This window comes from Tauraco erythrolophus, chromosome 4 (assembly GCF_009769465.1).
Source record: "Tauraco erythrolophus isolate bTauEry1 chromosome 4, bTauEry1.pri, whole genome shotgun sequence".
NCBI lineage: Eukaryota > Metazoa > Chordata > Aves > Musophagiformes > Musophagidae > Tauraco > Tauraco erythrolophus.
The window spans coordinates 59,250,384-59,270,939 of record NC_141468.1 but is presented as its reverse complement, the minus strand read 5'-3'; the positions used below and the strand labels follow the sequence as shown (position 1 = coordinate 59,270,939).

General features: G+C 45.2%; 1 protein-coding gene across 1 annotated transcript; it reads left to right on the top strand.

Annotated features, from left to right (window-relative positions):
• The first annotated feature begins 555 nt into the window (after positions 1-555).
• Positions 556-19,514, top strand: SACK1F (scaffolding CK1 anchoring protein F). The gene is made up of 5 exons (XM_086610824.1): positions 556-1,011; positions 5,352-5,519; positions 13,315-13,436; positions 14,021-14,733; positions 19,450-19,514. Exons 1-5 carry the CDS (start codon positions 556-558, stop codon positions 19,512-19,514), a joined length of 1,524 nt encoding a protein of 507 aa, XP_086466950.1.
• Positions 19,515-20,556: the final 1,042 nt, after the last annotated feature.

Here is a 20,556-nt window from a genome sequence, read left to right as displayed (position 1 = left end):
TAAGCAGGGCACCCACCTCTTGCTTTTCGGGAGTCGTTGAGCTGATACCGCAGCTCTAGGCAGCTCTAGACGTGGATTTGGAGAAGGGCCGGCCACCAGCCAGCTGCAGCCGATGGACCACGGCTCGCAGCCACCACGGTGCTCTGCCCGTGTCCCCGGCCCCACTCGCGTTCCCCCTTTCCCCGTGAGCACTGCTCAGGTGGCTGCCACGTCTGAAAAAGGCGGGTGAACCCTCTGAAACAGTCTTTTGCGTTTGCGCCCCAAAATACGCCCGCGGCCCAGGTCTGTTTCTCCACCGAGCGCTGTGGTCAGGGACCCCGGTGCTGGCCATGTCCGGGGGTGGCCACCCCCGTCCCCCAGTGGCTGGGGCTCCGCACGGGTCTGGGAGAGGGCTCGGAGAGAGGGGACAGCCGCGTCCCCAGGGCGCCAGGTGAGCGTGAGGGGGCGGCGCGGCCGCTCCGCCCGTCGGGGCGGGCTCGGGCAGGCCAGGTGAGGCGGTGCTGGCTCTGCCCTTCCCTCCTTCCGCAGCCTCCCGGCGCTGCGGGTGCCGGCAGCATGGCGGAGTCCCAAGTGCTCCTGCTGGACGAGTCGCACGTCAACGAGAAGGTGACGGAGGCCCAGGCCCGCTTCTACTACAGCGAGGAGCAGCGCCGGGCGCTGGAGGCCCTGGTGGCGTGGGGCGAGGCGGCCTACCGGGAGGCGCTGAGGAAGGAGCAGCTCCGCGACTTTCTCTCCAGCCGGGAGCTGCAGGCCCTGCGGGGCGGCTGGCGGGGATACGACGACCCCCGGGAGGGCGGCAAGGTGGTGCGCGGGCCCGGCGGACAGGCCCTCTCGCTGACTTACTGGCCCGAGTGCTCGGACACGGAGGTGCCGCCGTTGGACTTGGGCTGGACCGACAGGACCTTCTACCGGGGCATCAGCCGGGTGGCCCTCTTCACGCACCCCCGCAAGGAGGAGAGCGCGCCCCACCTGAAGGAGGTGGTGCGGGAGATGATCCAGCAGGCGCAGAAGGTACGGCCCGGCCGCCGCACGCAGCGGGAAGCCCTCGACGGGCCACCCGTGGCCGCCTTCGCGCCTGGGCGGGGGGCAGAGGGCCCGGCGGGCGGGCGTGTGCGGTGGAAGGGAGGAGAGAGCCTGCCGCGGCCGGGCCTTCCTCCTGGCCCCCTCCAAAGCGGGAGGAGCGCGTTGGCCCTCCACCAGGCATGGCTTTCCCTGCGGTTTGTTGCCCGTCACTTCTCGGTTTGGCAAAGCTGGTGCCTGGGATGGGTCAAACCCCCGCACTCCCACTCCAAATTGGGGTTTTCTGCCTGTGGTTCGCTTTGTCCTGTCCCAGTCGCATTCCCTGGCTGAGGGGAAGGGAGGTCCTGATGCTGTTACAGCCACCCCGCCTGTACGTGCAGGTATCCCTAGTTAAACACAGGGCAGCGAGTTTGTTTATGGGGTGGTGGTTTTTGGGGTTTATTTTTTGTGGTCTCAACAACATCCAGCCTGGACTGCGAGCAGCCAGAGTCCAGATAGTATGTGGCTGCTCCTCCTAGTTTTCTTTAGCTGGAAAGGACTGTTAGTGGCGATGGGGCACCTCTGGCAAGAAAACAAACCAGCCATGATGCTACAAAAGGTTGTGTTGAATAGGTGGAGGCAACGACAAGATTTTTCTAGGCATGGGTGAAGTTTCCAGGAAAGACCACTCAGAAAAAAAAAAACACCTTCAGAGCTGACATCCCCCCTGGGCATAGGAGATAACAGCGTGAGAGACTTCATTCCTGCTCTTAGTTTTGCTGCTTTCTGGGTTTTTTTCTGCTTTCTAATTCTACGGTTATTTCCTCCTCCACCTGCTCCCCCCCACCCAGCACACACTATATGCACAACTTTTGCTGACTTGTTAAAACGAAATCTGCTGGGAAACACAGAAAACTTTCCAGAGAGGCATGAATCCAGCGGGTGATCTCCTCAGCTCCCTGCTCGCAGAAACACGTGCACACCCTGTAATCCTGTTCAGCGGCTGGTGTGATCAGTCGTACAGAAGAGCCAGAAGATGTAAAATCCTTACACTCCAATTTAGTGCGACTTCACATCCTCTTTGCACTGCTACAAATGCCTCTACAGACTGTGCAAGAACTGGGAAGCTTTGATTTTTTTCGGTAACTGTGCCTGACACCTAAAAGTAATTAATTCCTCTGTAGATTTTTATTTTTTCACTGACTGGACGAACTGTGCCCCTCCCAGCCCAAAGGTGGTTTCATGTTTAACAGCTGTTTGAGTGTTTAATGGTCCTTTTCATAGATAACTATGCCTATTGTGTTCAGCTGAGCTGGCCCTGGCAAAAAAAAAAAAGTCTCCAGGTAGCAGCTTTTCTTTCAGCAGATGAGAGCAGGGTTTTGTTGCGTTGTTTGTTTTTTGGTTTTTTTTTTTGGGGGGGAGGGTCTAAACAGATACTAGTAATACGTGGCACATGTCTGTGGGTGGCTTATCATCAGTGTTTTACAAACATATGTTAATTAAGCTATGTTGCCGCAATGAAATTGGCAAGTTAATGCTTGTCAGTCTTTAAATATCTGTGAAGAGCTAGGCACACCTATGGGCCCTATAGGTAAATTTATTATCCATAGAATAGGTAGAGGAATGGGGAAAACCTCTTGCATAGATACTCATGCTCTAACTTGCCGTATTTGGGAACGCTCCCAGGTAATCTTGACAGATCACCGGCTGTGGCAGGGGTTTGAGAAGACTAACTTAACAACAGGGGTTGCCCACTGCACATTTTGCTGGCTCAGAAGTGCCATCTGCGAGGCAGCCCATCTGCTTTTTGTACAGAACTGCAGTTTTCATGGGGGTTTAGTCCACAGTCTTGCAAAGAAGCCTGAACTCGCCCAGGGCCCCAAAGCCTGGAGGGAACCATCCCTTCATATTGCAAGGCCAGTACTAACAATTAATGGTTTTTCCAGGACGTGAGGTAATTTCTAGACATGGACCAGTTGGAGAGGGTCCAGAGGAGGGCCACGAAGATGATAAGAGGGCTGGAGCACCTTTCCTATGAGGACAGGCTGAAAGAGTTGGGGCTGTTCAGCCTGGAGAAGAGGAGGCTCCGGGGTGACCTTATAGCGGTCTTCCAGTACCTCAAGGGGGCCTACAGGAAAGATGGGGAGAGGCTGTTCAGGAGGGCCAGTTATGATAGGACAAGGGGTAATGGTTTTAAAATAGAGGGAGGTAGGTTCAGGTTGGATATTAGGAAAAAATTTTTTACTATGAGAGTGGTAGAACACTGGAACAGGTTGCCCAGAGAGGTGGTGGATGCTCCATCCCTGGAGACGTTCAAGGCCAGGTTGGACAAGGCCCTGAGCAACCTGATCTAGTTGGAGATATCCCTGTTCCTTGCAGGGGGGTTGGACTAGATGACCTTCGAAGGTCCCTTCCAGCCCTAACCATTCTATGATTCTATGATTCTATGATTCTGCAGTCATTGGACTCATTGCAAATGGAGGGGATGGAAAGAAAACAAATTCACACTTCTGATATCTATTCTTGATCAATTCCCTATGTGGATGTTCTTACTTCAAATGAATATTATCTGGCATTCTTGCTCCTCAATAACTAAATCCATACCACAGTGTGTGGAGGGGAGAGGGAGCATAACAGGCCTGAATTGATGCCTGAACTCTGCATGCCTTTAATTATAAGCTTCCTGTGTATGAAGTTGTTCAGGAGCAAAGTGGAAGAGGAACAAAGTTGTTCAGGAACAAGTTCACTGTATTTTAATTTTCAGAGGTTCTGGTAACATTCCCTGCATCCTGCTGCTTTGTGTTGGGAAGTGAAAACCAAGGTGGGACCTGAAATCCAGTTCTGCCTAGCAGAAGTTATTGAGAGACTCACTATTAGTATAATGTAGCTCCACCATAGTTCACCTGTATCAGGAACCTACATGTTAATGATGAGCATAAACACAATGTCAGCTCTTTTTTTTCTTTTTCTAACAAAGAAAAGCTTGTGTAAGCACTGTTGACAGAAGGAGCCTGACGGGGCAGATGTGTTGGTTGTTGTTGGCTGTACAAGCAGAGACTCAGCAAACACAGTAGGGGACACTTGCTGTGGCATCACTTTCCCAAAAGCAATTTGTTCAAGGGCGTTTTTCAAAGGAAAGAGGTCTCTGGTGGGAATTATTGCCCCTTCCGTAGGAGACTCCTGCAACTTGAGCTGTGCCTCTTCCAAACTTCAAGTGAACAAGTTCCATCCAGTCTTCAGCTCCGTTCATACCTGTATTTATTGTCCCTAGCACAGCTTGGCTCGTCACTGTGACCCCAGCACCTGGGAAATTAAAATTGAGGCAACTCTGTTCCTAGCATACTGTCAGCATGAGAGCTCTGACCTGGCAAGTTGATATTTTCCATCATCTAGAGACTAGGAAAACAGTGGCTTCCTTGTTCATAGCCTTTCAAATGTTGGAGAAAATAACTCTTTCAGGCAGATAAGTGCATTCATACTTCTAATGGCGTAAAAGGTACGGAAAGGGAGAGAAAGACAAAACATGTAACATCAGCATTAAAGTTGCCCATAACCTTCTTGGTTTTGTTGTTACTCATTCTGTGAATGTTCAGGCTTGTCTGTCACGTCAGTGCAACCTTTTGTTTTTATGTAAAAGCTATGCCTGGAAAGAGGTATTAGTTTCATACCAGAAAAAAAGTGTACATATGAAGAGAGGGAATGATCATTTTGCCTCCAAATCTTGAAAACACACACACACACACACTCACTTCAGTTCCTTCCAGACAAATATCAGGTGTTTATGTTTGAGACATATAAGACATTCCTTGGGAAGCCAGCCCTGAGAGCAGACTTCTCACAGGGAATTGGGAAAAGAGAAAAATAAAATTCTTGCTTGCACTATGGCCAAAGATTCAGGCCCTGATTCCTTTGCACCTTCATTCTTCCATTACTCACCTTCTGATTAAGTGCTAGAGCTGTGTTTTTCACTCTTCTTTTTCAGTAGATTTTCAGTGTTCTTTGTTCAAGTGGATCCTTACAAAGGCAATAAAAGTTTCATAGAGGAAAAACTAGGTACTTGGCTTTGGCATTCCTCAGGCCGCTGAAATAAGCCTTCTTCCCCTAGAAGAGTGAGAGCTCTTTTTAAGACATTTATTAATTCCTTCCAAAGTGCAGCAGGAGCCAAGCCAGAAAATTACGAGTTTATTGGTGGCACTTGGGCATGTGCACTCCTGTACTTTTGTCTCCCCTGTATCCTCCTCCTACATACTCTGTTATCAGTGCTCTCCTTTATTTTGCACCAGCGTGATGGGCCTCCCTTTCAGTTCCTAATATTTTATTCAGTTGTCTTTTTACTGTCATCTTGTTTCCAGATTATTGCAGTGGTCATGGATGTATTTACAGACGGGGACATCTTCCGCGATATTGTTGATGCAGCACATAAGCGCTGGATCCCAGTCTATATAATCCTAGATGAGGAGGGTGTGAAGCTTTTCCTGGAAATGTGCAGATGCCTTGACCTCAGTGACTTGCAGATCCGGGTAAGATACTCAATGCTGAACCATTATCTCCTGCAGGTCAATGGCCTTTTGTGGTTGTAATAAATCTTGGAACTCACTTGGACAGGCAAGCGCACCTCTTCCTCTTTACAAGTCACATCACAGCACTTGGACAGAGGTCGATGGAACATAGATAAGAGAGTGGCTTGCCAATACAGAAGGAAAGAGAAAGGAAAGATTTGGCTTTTTTGCCTTTCACCTGAGGCAGGGGTCTTCGTAGTTTCTTGGCTCCTGTAACCTGAAAATTCCTGTTTGGGAAGAAAATTGCCTGAGGAAATTCCTGTCGGTCTCCTACGCAAGGACTCCAACTAGAGTCCAGAGTAGGTCTTTGAGCTGTTGTTTGCATGGAACCCAGTTATAGGACACATGTACTCTGTGAAATCAAGATTTTCCTATCCAGCAGCAATCATCTGGGAGTGAATGAGCTTGTAGTCCTCCTTTGCCCGAGAACATAAGGGACTGAGGAGCACAGCTGCTCCCCAGTTCCATATCAGAGTATGCCTTCATATAGTGCATGCAGCACAGCAGAGTAGTCAGTCTAGCTGGGCTGGCAGAAGCAGCCTTAATAGGATCTCATTCGGTTACATACAGACTGAAATCTTGTGTGTGTTTATAGTTAGTATTGTATTCCTTGCTTTTTTTTCATGCTTTTTAGTCACTGTTGCTACTACAGACTTGATCTGAATACTGGAAAAGTTGCTAGGTTGGAAACAACCTGTGGGATGCCAGACTCGCCCCGCTTGTGATCCAGCTGTTCTTCTGAGCAGCGGGGGGGGGCGGGGAACGTGCCTTTTTGCCTGGAGGAAGGGCAGATCTTCTATAAGCACTCGATTAATAGTTTAGAAAAAAACACAGCCAAAACTCAAAAAGCTCTGAAGGTTATAGAGGCTCGTATTAACCACTTCAGGAGAACCATCTTAAATCTGGACAAAAATGACTTGCACGTATCAGAACAGTGCTCCTGTGAACTACCATTCTGCTCTGAGTTTCTAGACTTCATCAAAAAAGACATCCAGCCGAGCAGCTTTCTCATTTTTTTCCAAAACAGAGATGGAAGTTTCTTTCCTTTGGTGTCTTTGAATGCAAGACACAGACATCATTATAATAGACCTGTTTCAAGCTTCAGGGATATTCTGTGGCCTAGGCTCAAGTCTCTTTGGTACAAAACTGTGAAATCACAGCAGTAGTTCCATTTGTTCCAGTACCTGTTTCCTACTACTTTTCTTGCCGTGTCATCATGTGCAGGAATGATGCCTGAAGTACTGCATATTTTAACGCCTGGATAAAGTGAATGAAAAGATACCCTGGCATTTTAGAAAAAGTTGCAATGCTATTGGAGAATTGAGTTCCTTTTTGTCTGCCTTCTCTGTCTTTTAACAGTAAGTGGTCCCCTTTTGCTCTTCCTCTTACCTCTTTCTCCAGAGATATCTGCACAGACTTTACACTCCGAAACCAATCATCACAGGGACATGCTACAGCAGGGACTACTAGGTCCTGCAGCAGCCTAGTTGCATTACCCTTTCCAAAGAGGCAGAGTTCGAACTGATGCCATCAAAAGCAGGAGAAAACTCTTCTGTGTCCCTTCTGTGCTTTCCTTCTCTCACAGTAGCCCTTGCTATGTTTTTCATTACAGTCCTTCAGCTAAAAAAAGTCCAAATACAAGCTTAGCAGAAGGAGATCCGCTAAGAACTTTTAAACATCCTTCTTTGACCTAGTGGTTCACTCTTCTGTAGAGCTCCAGCCCACAGAGTGCTGTCCTTCAACTTTTTCCCCTCTTTTCCCAGCTATCTCATACTGTATCTTAAATTCCCCTTAAGGTTGTTGTATTTCTTTTCTAGTATGGTTAAGGCTTTAGTTAATATTGTTAAGGCCAATGCAGTTTATTCCTGTCTATGGTACTATGGAAGGACTGGGAAGAATCTTCCTTTAAGGAGAAACAGGTCATTTGCCTCTCAGGGAAGATGAGTGGTGAGGCATTGGAACAGGTTGCCCAGAGAAGCTGTAGATGCCCCATCCCTGCAAGTGTTCAAGGCCAGGTTGGATAAGGCTTTGGGCAACCTGGTGTAGTGGAGGGTTTCCCTGCCCATGGCAGGGGGGTTGGAACTAGATGATCTTTGAGGTCCCTTCCAACCCAAACCATTCTATGATTCTATGACCTCTTAGTATCCTGCCCAAGGCTGCCTTGGATATAGCTGTGCTGCTGCTTAGGTCAGTATGGCAGGAATCATCATGTAGTGATTCTCCTGACACCAGGCTTCCTTCCCCAAGCAATCTCAAGCAAGGTTAAGGCTTTCCCTTGAGGACTCTCCTCACCCCCACCTCATTGATGTAATGTGTCGAGGGTCGTTTTGAACTTTGAGTGTTGAAGATCTAGATTTAAAGCAAGAAAGCAAGCTGGGCCTCCGGTCTTGTTCAGACAGAATCGTTTTGTACCGCATTGCTTGATCACAGAGGATGTTGGAATTGCTGAGGAAGAAGAGAAACTCTATTGCAGTTAATTCTATCATTCAACCATTTCTTATTTATGACATGTCTTTCTTCTGACATCTGCTTTCATGTCTGAGTTTCTTCTACAGATTTTCAGCAATAGGGAAAACATTCTTTCCTTACACTGTCTTTTTGTGTAACCATTTTGCTTTCTTCTAAAAGTTTTTTTGCCAGTGAGCCATAGTTTGTCAGCAAAAGAATTGCATACTCTTCCTTCCTGCCCTTCTTACCACCTTTCCTTTGGAATGCTTGGACAAGATTTACAGGATGGCTTTTTCTCATAAAGTTGCAGCAATGTCGGATGTAATTTTAAGGTTTAGAGGCAAGTTCTGATCCCAGGGAAAGAGAGAGAAAGAGATGACACACCACCATGAGCTGTCATCACTGCAGGGTCAGGATGCTTATTCTGTCTTCTGTCATCACCAGATGCTCAGATTGTTCTGTGATTCCTGCCATTTCGTTTCTATTGCCCTCTTCGCCCAATGCAGAGTGAATACTTCAACGGTCCTGATACAGGGAGATTTACTGTAAACACTGGATTTTGCCCTTGTCTACATACAGTACTGGGTATTTTCACAAAATTCCTGGCTGTTGTATCGTTTTGAGATGGCAAATCATCATGATCTGCTGACAGTCTCACAGGAGAGAAACTGCTGTAGGAAGACAGTACTTCAGTCTGCAGAGACAAACAGCTTTTTAATGACTCGAAGCATGAAATGAGAAAACCTCAATTTTTGTCTGAAGGCCAGAGATCACTAGAAATGCATTGAAATTCAACCATCGGCACATTCATCCTGGGATGTTAGTAAGAGCGTGTCTCGTGTGTATGAGTCATATGGCTTCCTGAGCCTACAGGACATGGTTTGCCAGACTTCTGTTAAGTTTGACACAAGAGTGTTCTTCGGAGAACACAATGAATCAGAGTTCTCATAGATACAAAATTCATAGCCCCACAAAAAGTCCTCTTTTAGTTGACCTGAGGGTGAGTATTCTTACCAGTTTTTAGATGAGTTCTCTTTCTCTCCACGCTTCTGCTAACCAAGACCCCAGTAAGAGATACTCCTGCTCAAAGATGGGGAGTTCACCTAGAGCTCCTAGGAAGCCCAGGAAATGAGTTACCTGCAGGAAGTTCGCCTTCATGTTAATTTTTACATTCATTTTGTCAACATGTAAGGAGTTCCTCCCCTCACTCCAGGAATTCTTAAAAGTTTCTGCCTAAGAAATTTTTGGAATTTCATTTCACTATTTCCTGTCTTTCCTCATTGATTCCTAACTCGATTGAGGGCGAAGCTGAATGTAATGGAATGCAGTGCTGTTGGTTTTTAATTATCTGTTAGAGAATTCTTCTAGGCTGCTCATGACCTTTTGAAAATGAAGGCTTAGAAAGCTTTCTTTTTGCAAAGACCCAAATAAATAATACCCAGTAATCACCTTGGCAGTCTAGGTCCAGCTAGCTGCATTCCATCCTGTTCTACTTGAATACCTGCAAGTGATACTATTTTGTCAACAAGCATGCCTTTTCCAAAACTATTCGGGGAAACACATAGGATAAGTCCACAGTATTTCCCAGCGTTACTTGGTGGCTACTTCCAGGTTGTGGCTGCTTTTATGTCCCTGTGTAAGATGAGAACCTACCACTCATCTCTCTGACCTGAAGGTCTGATCACGAGAAATTAGAATCTTGCCAACCATGAATAAGAAAAATGCCTTTACTGTTGTTACTGTGGTGCTGTCCACATGAATCCTATATCTGTCTTCCACTTTCCTTGTTCTATGGTACCTCCATCTAGGCTTTTAGAGTGGGAAATAATGGGCATTTAGGGCCTCCCCCTCAGCCCTGTGCTTGAGTGAAGCAGTAGTACAGGAAAACAAAGGACAGGGGCATCCTCAACAGATTCTATTGACTGAAGGAATCTCATTTTTCCCAGGGACAGCAGAAAGGGGATCTCCACATTTTTAAAAACACAGTTAATATTAAGAGACTGTTGAGTCACTGTCATCTATCAGCTACTGCTTTTGTCTGTTGTCTCTCCTTAATCTGCTTTACATCTGTTAGTTTATAGAGCTTGTTCATGCCATCCATCCCAACTTGAAATAAAGATTGGGCTTGCTTTGCAATATATCTGTCAGCAGTTGTTCTAAGAGAAAAGGTACGCACAGAATTCCCTGGTGGAAGGACTTACAGTGCTTCCCTTTAGAGTCTGTCTTGTGTATTCCCCCCGCTCAAGCCCAGCTTGTGAGCATTACTGCCCAGGTCTGTCCAGTGACAGCTAAGTGTCAGTCACAACACAACCTAAGACTTTCTAAACTGGGTCTAATTTAACTTTCTGTTAAACCTCAGGTTGAGGTTTAAAAGCGCGCATCACAATGAAGCAAGAAAGACTGATTCCTTCACTGTTTGTATTAGGATGCTCTGTCAGGCTTGACTGTTACCAGTCTGTGTTAAGTTGCTGCCAGGGAGGCCTTAGTCACTGCTTGTAATGAGGAGCGGTGCAAGCCTGTGTAAAGGAAATGTGGAAATTCAGTGCAGACTGCAGCTTCCATAAGCCAGGATATGACAGCCTGCTTCTGCAAGAATACAGATCTGGAGGGGTCATTTTCATCTGGTGAACTAACTGGTCCTCTACCCAAAATATTTGTTACTACTGTAACACTAGTGCCCCCCCAAAATGGCTGCAATCTCACCTCATTCGTATTTTTCTTTCCTCTTTTGTTGTTGTGTAGTCTTCAGTACATGAACCCAGGCTTGTTCCTCCTCTGTACAGCTTGATATATCAGTCTACAAATGCTCCAAGACCCTTCAAGGCAAAAAACATTATACAAATAACCTGTTAAGTGACTCGATGTTTATGTGACTTTGTGCTTGTTTTCTGCATTTCAGGATGTATTTATGCACTCCTGTGCCTACTTTGTTCAAGAAGGTTTATGCGTTCAGCTGTGTGGTTCTATCCTCTCTATGCCTTGCTAAGTGTTATGTGTAGCTCGCTCTCTGCAAAAATTCAAATATGCTTTCTTTCCACCAAAAGGAGGTGATACAACATACAAACACGATAAAATCTACACTTGTTACATGCTAGGGAACTTTCTGCTCTCACAGGCTGGTACTTCTTGATTCACAAAGTTACATGACATGTCAGAGCTGCTGACTGATTTGAAGAACACAGGTCCTTCTTGACACTTGCAGTCACTATTCCATGATTTGGCAAATCCCACATCCAGCTTTACTCAGCAAGGAAAGAAATGATTTCAGATGATCAGCCAGCCAACTACGAATGTTATTCTAAATTCTGGAAAGGGCACCCTTTCTCCTGCGCTTTACCCAACCTGCAGTCAGCATCCCACACATATGACTCACTGCTAGGCCTTGGGCAAGTCACTTCATCTTTTTCTCTCTCAGGCTGCTCATCTTTGAAACAAGGTAATAATACTTTCAGCAGTTTTGGGAGCATTAATTAGCTAATGCCTACACAGGACTCCAGACGGATCAAGCAATAGACAAATGCAAACTAGTAGAATCATCAGTTACTGTTAGTCAGAATTTGTACTGCCACTGCTATATTTTAGTGGGGGGAATAGTAACAGATTCAAAAGGTAAGAGTTATATTGAGGAAAAAAAAAAGTATATGTAATACGTATCTATATAATATATATACTCAGGTTTCTCTTCAGATCGTTTAAATATTTTTTGAAAGAAGTCTGCGTTCTTATAATCACTCGTGCCCACATGCTGATTTCTATAGCCTATCAATATTTAAGCTGTCAGTGAGGTTTATAATAATAGGACTCAGCTCTTTGTGGGATCCGAGGCTGTGCTAGCATTAGCCAAATCCTCATGATTTTCCTGCTCTGCAGATGGGGGAAGAATGAGGCAAAGGTGAATTGACTTTCCCAGAACATCACAGGGAGTAGTGTCAGAACTGTGATTACACTTGGGACTATCTGACTTCCAACCCTGGATTTATTACTCCAGATCACAATACCATTTAGCTTTTCATTGTTAAAGAATTCATACAGAAATAGATGGTGGAATGAAGAAAATTGTCTAAATTCGTGTGTCAGAGCGACCAGAGGATTTGCTCTAAATTTATACTGTCAATGCTTTTGGGTTTTGGGGTGTGTTTCATGTTAGGCGGTTTGACAATGCAGCCTCATGCAGCCAGGACCCATAAGCAGAATAACACTCAGTCCAATGTGCAAATATATTCTCATAGTAAGTGCAAGGCACACGTCTGTTGTTGAAAATCATATAACCTTAAATCTGTGCTTTCGCTGTGCCTGGTAGTGCTTTGTTTTATTACTTGTAGGTTTGCTGGCCAAAGGGTGTGAGATGGGAATCTGGGGAGAGATATTATCTTTTTTTAACTATTTCCATTCATTTCATGAAAAGTTTTTCCTTCCTCTTCTTCAGAAATTCTTCTTTGCTGATCAGTTCAGGACATAAGTAGAAACACTTATCCTACTGCTTTTGTTCAAAAAAAGTTCTGTGTTTTTTCACTCTCTGTTGAACAGTGAGGAATCTGGGTGGACATTGTAACTATTTGGGGTTCTTAGCAAAATCATAAAGGTCAGGGTTCTCCTTTTGTTGTAACAGACAGGAAACATCTATCTTTTGAGCAATAGAATTGTTTCCTCCTCTCTTCTGTAATAATTAAATTGTCCGGTCTTCTAATTTGCTCAGTTTTGTCAAGCCATGTGTTGTTGGGAATCAGAACATAAGAGCAAAAAGAACTTAATGTAGACCTTACGTTACCCTCCAAGTAACTGTGTCCTTTGCCCTGCACAGGTGTTGCAAAGTTCCTTGGTTTTGTGGTCCTGCTAATGTAATCTGGAGAAGAGCTCACGAGTGCCGTGGAATAGGGATGAGGACTCAGAGAATGCAGATGTGACTCCGAGCTTCCTCTGATTCATTCCCCAGAACTGGGCTGGGCCTTTTGAGCTACAGCACAGGACTGGAGATGGAAGATTATTTGATTTTGAAAGCATTGTCTTGCTAGTGGGCTAAGATGAATAGCTGAAGACAGCAGGCAGGGTTACAAAGATGCTGAGCCATTGGACAGGGCTATAAACTGGTGGAGCAGAGTGACTTGCATAGACAGGGGATGACAACAGGTCTTACAGCACTATGCTTTCCTTTCTGCAGCCCTTCTGATTTCTGGTGGCTGATACAAAATGAGCTGTAGTCCCAGAAGTAGTGAGATAATGTGAGTGACATGTTAAGACTTGGAGCTGGCAATTATCTAATACTCTGCCCTATTTATTGTGACATTTTGTCTTTTCACCTCCCTGTTAGAATATCCGCATACGTTCTGTGACAGGAGTTGGGTTCTACATGCCAGCAGGGAAGATCAGAGGCACATTGGCATCCCGATTCCTGATGGTGGATGGTGAAAAGGTGGCCACTGGATCATACAGGTGGGTCATTCTTGCTTAAGGCAAAGCTACATACTTTGTATAAAGTATGGATTGTGGCTTTGCTTGAGAGTCATCTTCCCATGTCATTCCCTTTCTTATCCCAGCCTCCGTGATCTGTGTAGCATCTATAGAAATTGGGGTGGAATGACAGAGAAGGTGGCATAGAGCACAAGCTGCTTCTGAGAAAGCGGAACATGACCATGCTAGTGGACCACTTCAGTGGGCTAGAGATAGTTCCACACTGCATCAGGTGGTGGTCTGCAAGGACTCCTCACCAGCCGCTGCGCTCAGTTCTCTTCAGTGAGGTTTTCAGTGTGGAGACTCCTTCTGTTGATGCAGTGTTGCTTTTTTAAAAGGGTAAACTGTGCTTCAGAGTTTTAGGGCCTTTTCTTCCAGATCTGGCCTCAAGCCTAATGAAGAACAATAGTAGAGCTTCATCTGTCTATCCTGACCCATCTTGGCAGGGACATATGGACAAATGGCACAATGCTACATTTTCTCTTGCAGTGTCTTAGATATTGTTAGATGGGCTGGGTCAAGGATGCATCCAAAAATCTAATGTTGGTTTTGTTTCCTACTCTTAGCTTCACATGGAGTTCATCCCACATTGACAGAAACATCCTGCTAGTCTTGACAGGACAGCACGTAGAGATGTTTGATGTTGAGTTTCGTGAGCTCTATGCCATCTCAGAGGAAGTTAATTTCTTCAAGGAACTGGGTATTGCTAGCCCAGTCCTTCCTGGAATTGGGATGCCAGGCCTTCATTCCTCCACTGTGGCTCGGAAGATCATTAACCCCAAGTATGGTTTAGTGGCAGGGGCAGCCCGTGGTGATATGATGCTCTGGGCTTCACGACACAGACAGGATAATCAGGGGAACATGGAAAAGGAGGAAACAAGTGAGTCAAAGAAACGGTTAAATCAGTTTCTGAATGACTTAGTCACATTGGAGCAAGAGTTCCCTGAAATTGATCCACCTCTAGAGAACTTGAACAAGCCGAATCGGAGCCCTCAGAAACTGTTCTCTCGGCTCCATGTGGACCTGAAAAATAAATCCAAATCCAGAGAGTCTATTCGTGACGTGAAGAAAGAAGATGCACAGGCCAATTCAAAGCAAGGAAAACGGTTTGCCAGTGGGCTTTTCAGTCGCAAGGCCAAACGGTCTCCAGGCTCAAGCATTGAGGCTAATTCTTTTGCCAGTGAAGGACATTCAGGAGAAGACCTTGGGAACATGAAACTGGAATATGAGCAGCTCAGCATTGGCCATGCCAGTGTTCGGAGCACTGGAGGCATCTCAGGTAAAACCTCTTCTACCAGCACATTACGCTTTTTTGTCCCTTGTTCTGGGTTTGGCTGTTTGGTGCAAGCATATTTAAGATAGGCATCTGTGAGTAGATCCTGTTATTTCCTTTATATGAAAATGAGCAGAATCAAACGAGTAGAAATTGTATCAAACGACACAAGCAATTTAAGTTGAAGGCAATTTAATGGCAGTCTTATTGTAAAGTTGGTACTTCTCATGTAAATGTTTTCTCATACTTCTCAGCAAGCAGGTATGGGACAAAGGGTGAGAAAGGTGCATGTCTCCTTTTGTAAAACTCATTGTGTGTACAGTTCATGAAGTGCACTGCCCTAATAAACAGCAGCAGTCTGTTCACTATTGTAGTGGCTAGCAGGGTGCGAACAGATTTTCAGTCTAACTCCTCCTTCCTCATTTGAGTTTAGTCGGGTACGTTAACTGTGACAAGTTACTGGTGGAGAAGAGAGGAAAATGTGTTTATGTTGAGGTTAGGGGGCAAGGAGTGGAGGAGAGGGTGGAAGTCTTTAATTTGCTCCTATATCACCTTCTGAAATGAGGGAGAAGGTTGTGAAAATAGAAACTATGGAGAAGTACTAGATCTCAACTTTTCTTTCTTTGTTAATGCGTAATTGCGTTTTCAGTAAGTCCTTCCAAGGCTTCATCCGGTTGAAGATGCAAATGATTAAGATTTCTCCCAATTTATGGGTTCATAGCTAACTTCCTAACATTTTAGGTGTTTTGTCAGATTGAAATAAGTCTATGGACTATTCAGCCTGGTTGTCTTCCTCCCTCAGTGAGCTGTGCTGAATGTCAATACGTCCTGCACCAGCAGGAAAACAAACTAGTTCCAGGGAGAAAATGTCTCCTCAGCTTGTCTGGCCAAAGACCATTCTGTGCTCTGATGAATGCAAAACGCAGGCACAGAGAGACTGAATTAGGTTCTTAAAAATACTTCTGGCTGAATGAAGGACAGACTCACAAATGCTAAATGAACACGAGAGAAGAACTGTAAGAAGGCATGGAGAGTTTATTTAAGACTATAGGAGACCCATTTTAAGATGTGTGTCTGGCATTTGGGAAGGCAGAAGTAAACCCTGGTCTAAAGAGGTCCTCCTTCCAAATCGCTTAACATCTTGAGCACAGACAGTACGTGCTGCTGGGCCCCATTCCTCAAAGCCAGGAAAAAAAATAATCGGTGAAGACCTATAGGGAGATATATGGGCATTTTCTCTCGGAGGAATGGACCTGAGGGCTTGCACTACCCTCTAGTGACAGAAGTAGAGAATTTTGTAATCTCTGATTTGTCACCACTTAGCAATATCAGAGGTTCCCTACGTTTCTCACTGTCAGCTGTTTTAAAGCAGTCAGCCCGCCATTCCCACAATGTCATCGTGAAATTAGGCACAGATTAAGGCATGAAAGAGGCTGATGTCTCTAGTTGAACAGTGGGAGTCTCCCCCTTTCTGGGGCATTGCACAATCAGGGCAGCAGGGGTGTCCCCATTCCTTTTAACACAGTGAATCTGTGCCAGACAGTCTGATGCTTGGTCTGGACCATTTCCACAAAGACACTATCATGCTATTATGTTCAGGTGTTATTTGTTGCCACTGCTGCTTCCTGAGGGCTGCCACCTCTTTCAAAAAAGAGGAAGGAAGAATTGAGAACAGGTGCAGGGAAGACGCAGAGGTCCAGCACACCAGCCTTCCTGCTGTGCTCTTCCTGACCTGATAAGCCTTTCCAAGGGGTCTATGCAAGTATTTTTTTTTTTTTTTTATGCAAATTGAGAATGCCTGTTCATGGTGGCAATGGGAGACCACAGCTTTTGAAGAATGGTCTAAGCAGACTTCAGTCATCTGGTGTTGTAAAAGGCTGAAGGAAGATCACTGCTTCTGTGTTGCTTTTGAATTGAATCACCGCTCTTTGAGAGAAAGCTTCTCTAGTCTAATGGTCCCAAAGCAGCATGTGAACAGAGATGGCAGAGGGCACATTAGGAAGATGGAGACTCATGAGAAAGAGGAAAAAAATTAGTTACCCAGAAGATCCTGCAGCTGCTTGATCAGTAGCACATGTTTCATTAGGATTTAACAAAAAAATTCTTGAACGCGAGCATGGAATAGAATTCCAGCATCAGGAAAAAAATAGGAGGCACTTTGTTCTTGGGCAACTGTAGGACTGACTTAGTTTTAAAAGTTTAAGTTATCTTTGAGCAGGTGTAGTAAAACTGATGCTGTGATACTGTGGGTGACAGAAGGGAGGTAAGAAGTGGAAATGAAGGAGGGAGAAGGTGCTTGGTGTGCGGACAGGTTAGGATGCAATTATTCAGAGCTTCACAGTTTGAAATAGCTGCCCTTACCTTTTGTAAAGATTAAACAGCACACTTAAGCCCTGTGGGCCTGCCTGTGCACACATCCTCCAAAGTCACTATTAATTCTGTAGTACCACAGAGACCCATCCCACCTTGCAAATGCATAGAGAGACCAGATCCATACCCTGCGTAGCTCGCAGAGTAATTGAAAGACATTATTCAAGCAGGCTAAATGTCAAGTTCAGTCTTGTAAGAGCAAATGGTGATGAAGAGAATCTCGACTGGGAAGGGAACTGATGAAAGTGTGTTCTGCGACAGAGTCTGAAAATCAGACTCAATATTTATATGCTAGAAAAGGATACCTACAAGTCAGAATTGAGAGTCTGGAAAATACAGGGGCTACAGATAGTAATGTCCCAAACTAAGTGTCCGAATTAACATCCTGCAGAGAGACTGTGCTTTGTCTTACAAGGCTTTCTTAGACCACATCATCAAATTGACACAACTCTTGAATTTCACTGTTGCCCGCTTAGGAACACAACAGCAGCAGCTCTGAACCTGACAAGAACCTTGTTAATTTTAAGCTGCTGCTGCTGTTCAGACTGTGATCAGCAAAAACACTGACGTCTGTGTGCAGTTTCTGGGAAATACTGCAAGGGTTTGAAAGCTGTGTGCCTTTGGAAGGTGCTGGCTTTTTGTTTTGTTTTCTCCCCTGCAAGAAGCAAAGTGGGCTGGTTCAGAAGGGTCTGCTGTCCTGAGTTGCTCTATACATCAGCCTTCACTCCTTCTGAGTGTTGGTTGCAGAACACATATACTTAATAGCAGGATTTTGTGTTTCACTTTTGAGTGCTTCTTGCAATAAGAAATGGGATTTACGCTGGGCACTACAATACTGCAGAAATAGCTGCTTAGTTGTCACCAGTGTTTTTCAGCTGAAATGGGATCATGGACAGGTGGTAACTGGAATTTTTAGCCTCTTTTCAAAAGAGAAAGTGGGGAATGTTGTTGGGTACATACAAGGAGGGTGTTTGCTCTAACTGTAGTGGGATCTGTAGAAAAAGGTCAGAAGATGAACAAAAAGCGAGAAGAACAAAGGAGTTGGGAGTTGAGATTAAGCAGAGGAGCACAGACACTTTTGAAAGTAAACATGAGGGTCTTGAATGTGATACAGACAGGTAGGGTAACAGGGGTGGTGGGGAGAATAGGAATAATGATAAAATTAGTAGTAACATACGGAGTGGTCAAAGAGGGGACAGGAGGTAGAATGAAATGCCATGGGGAGATGTGGGGAGGAGGTAGTAACATACAAAAGGGAAGGCAGGTTGCAGTGCAGCCTCTCACATGGATATCAAGAAGTTGCAGTGGGGAAGAAGCTGGAGAGAAGGAGGGGGAGAGGAGAGAGCTCTTCTCTTCCCCATCAGCTATGAGTGAGGAAAACATTGATCAAGTACCCACAAGTGAGTGACATGAAAAATGATGCACTTGAAGCCCAGTTCAGAGGCAGTGCTTGGGTTAGAAGCTCCCTCATCTTAGCAAGGTTGAGGCTTCTCAGTAGCATGTCACCATGACCTGTGGCAGTTTTCCCTCCCCGTTCTCATTCTGTACTGGCCACTGGTTCCAACTGCTTGGGAGATGCACATACACCTGCCTTCTGTACAAATACATGAGTGGGGTCTGCCCTTGTGCAGAGTGGCTGCAAGCCACATGGCAGCCCTGAGCAGTATGTACTGCCCTGGGCTACAGGTCCTGTGGGCCTTGCTGAGCTCAGAGCACAGATGAGCTCCCTTACTTGCAAAAGCCTCTGCAAACACACTTTAGTACAGTGCTTGGGAAAAAAAATATGCAGGGGCATCCAGACGAACAGCTGGCTGTAATGAAGGAGGTCCAACAGTAGTGCAAGCATTGAAAAGTACAGATACTGGACGCAGAAGGATCTGTAGAGTGAGCAATGAAAAAACCTAAGATGACAAAAAATTGGGGCAGCATAATGTGTTACTTAAGTGAGAGACCCTGAGGCCTTGGGATTTGTCTTGCAAAGGATATGGTGGAAATACTGGCACTTGAGATACGAAAAACCCTCTGCTGAGAACCTCCCACCCAAGTCATGGCCAGACTGTTTTTCAGTGCCAGCTGAGACCTGAGAACACCACTGAAGCTGGCCTGCATTACAGGCCAAAGCCTGGAAATACCTCTCCAATGGTTTTCTCCACAGTGTACTCTGCATTTGCTCTTATTTTAATATCTCTTAATTTCACAGTAGTAGGAAATAAAACCACAAGCGAGTGCAGAATAATGTAGGTCTAACACAAGATGTATAGTAAATAACGAGAGTATTGAAGTATGAGTCCAAACTTTATCCAAGTCTTATTTACTCAACATTAACATTACTTTAACTTCTTTTCATTCCAGGTAACCTGGGTCCAAACTCCACTACAAGCGATAAAAACAAACAATCTACCTGTGTGTTATCTTGATTGGGAAGGATTGTCTGGAGAACTGAAGACTGAACAAGCTGGAACAGTAACCTCTTGATTGATTTTTGAACCTACAGCTGTGTCCTCATGCAGTGGTCTGTAAGGGCACTGTGCAGTCCTGGATGCACCTGGCACCCCCAGTTAAAGCACATTTACTGGGTGAAGCGTTGACTTGGGCTGGTCGGTCCCTTAAGTGAGGGCTAGTGATGAATGTATTAGTCCATGTGTCTGTGTGCACACATATTTTATATATAAAAACAACTGTGATGACTGGTCTCAGAGCTTGCTCTGTGTCCAGATAAATGCAGGAGATTTTCTGACTGACTTGTGCTGCTACTTCAGTCTGTCTAGCTACAGACTCGGAATCACTGTGTTGCATTGTTTACTCTACTGCACTGCAGAAATGTATTGGTTTGACTGGCTGGAAGGCTAAATCCAATTGAAGCAGCAAATTCTGGGTGAAATAAGGATGTTTACAGACAGCGTAGCAATCCTTTGTCCACAAGGAGTCTTCCTGTAGATTCCTGTTGTCACTTATCCACACAGAAATGAGTGGTCTGGGAGAAGGGTTTAGCTAGCAGAGGCCAATAGATCATTATCTTAACTGTTTCATGTCATAAATATAGCAGTCGAACAAAGTGATTTATCAAGAATATAGTAAAGAGAAAAAATGGAATATAGGGGAATGTTTAACCTGCAGTCGAGAACTGGGTCAGGAGAAATGCCTTATAAGGGGGACTGGGCAGGATCTGGGAGCAATGATGCAGCCTTCAGAAGCTTTTACAAAATCCTGTTTGTTGCTAATTCAGCAATGCTTTACTATTCATGGAAACTGAATGATTAAGGAGCACATCTTTGAGGGTTGAAAGAGGAAGCAGAGGAGACATAAAAGCTTTTCAAATGCTATTTTTTTTTTAAGTTAACCTTTCCAAACTCTAAATCATGCCAAAATTGAGAGCTTTGATCCATAAGAAGCACTGCATGCAATCAGACCAAAGGCCATCTAATGTGCTACCTTGTGTCTCAGGATAGCCCATAACAG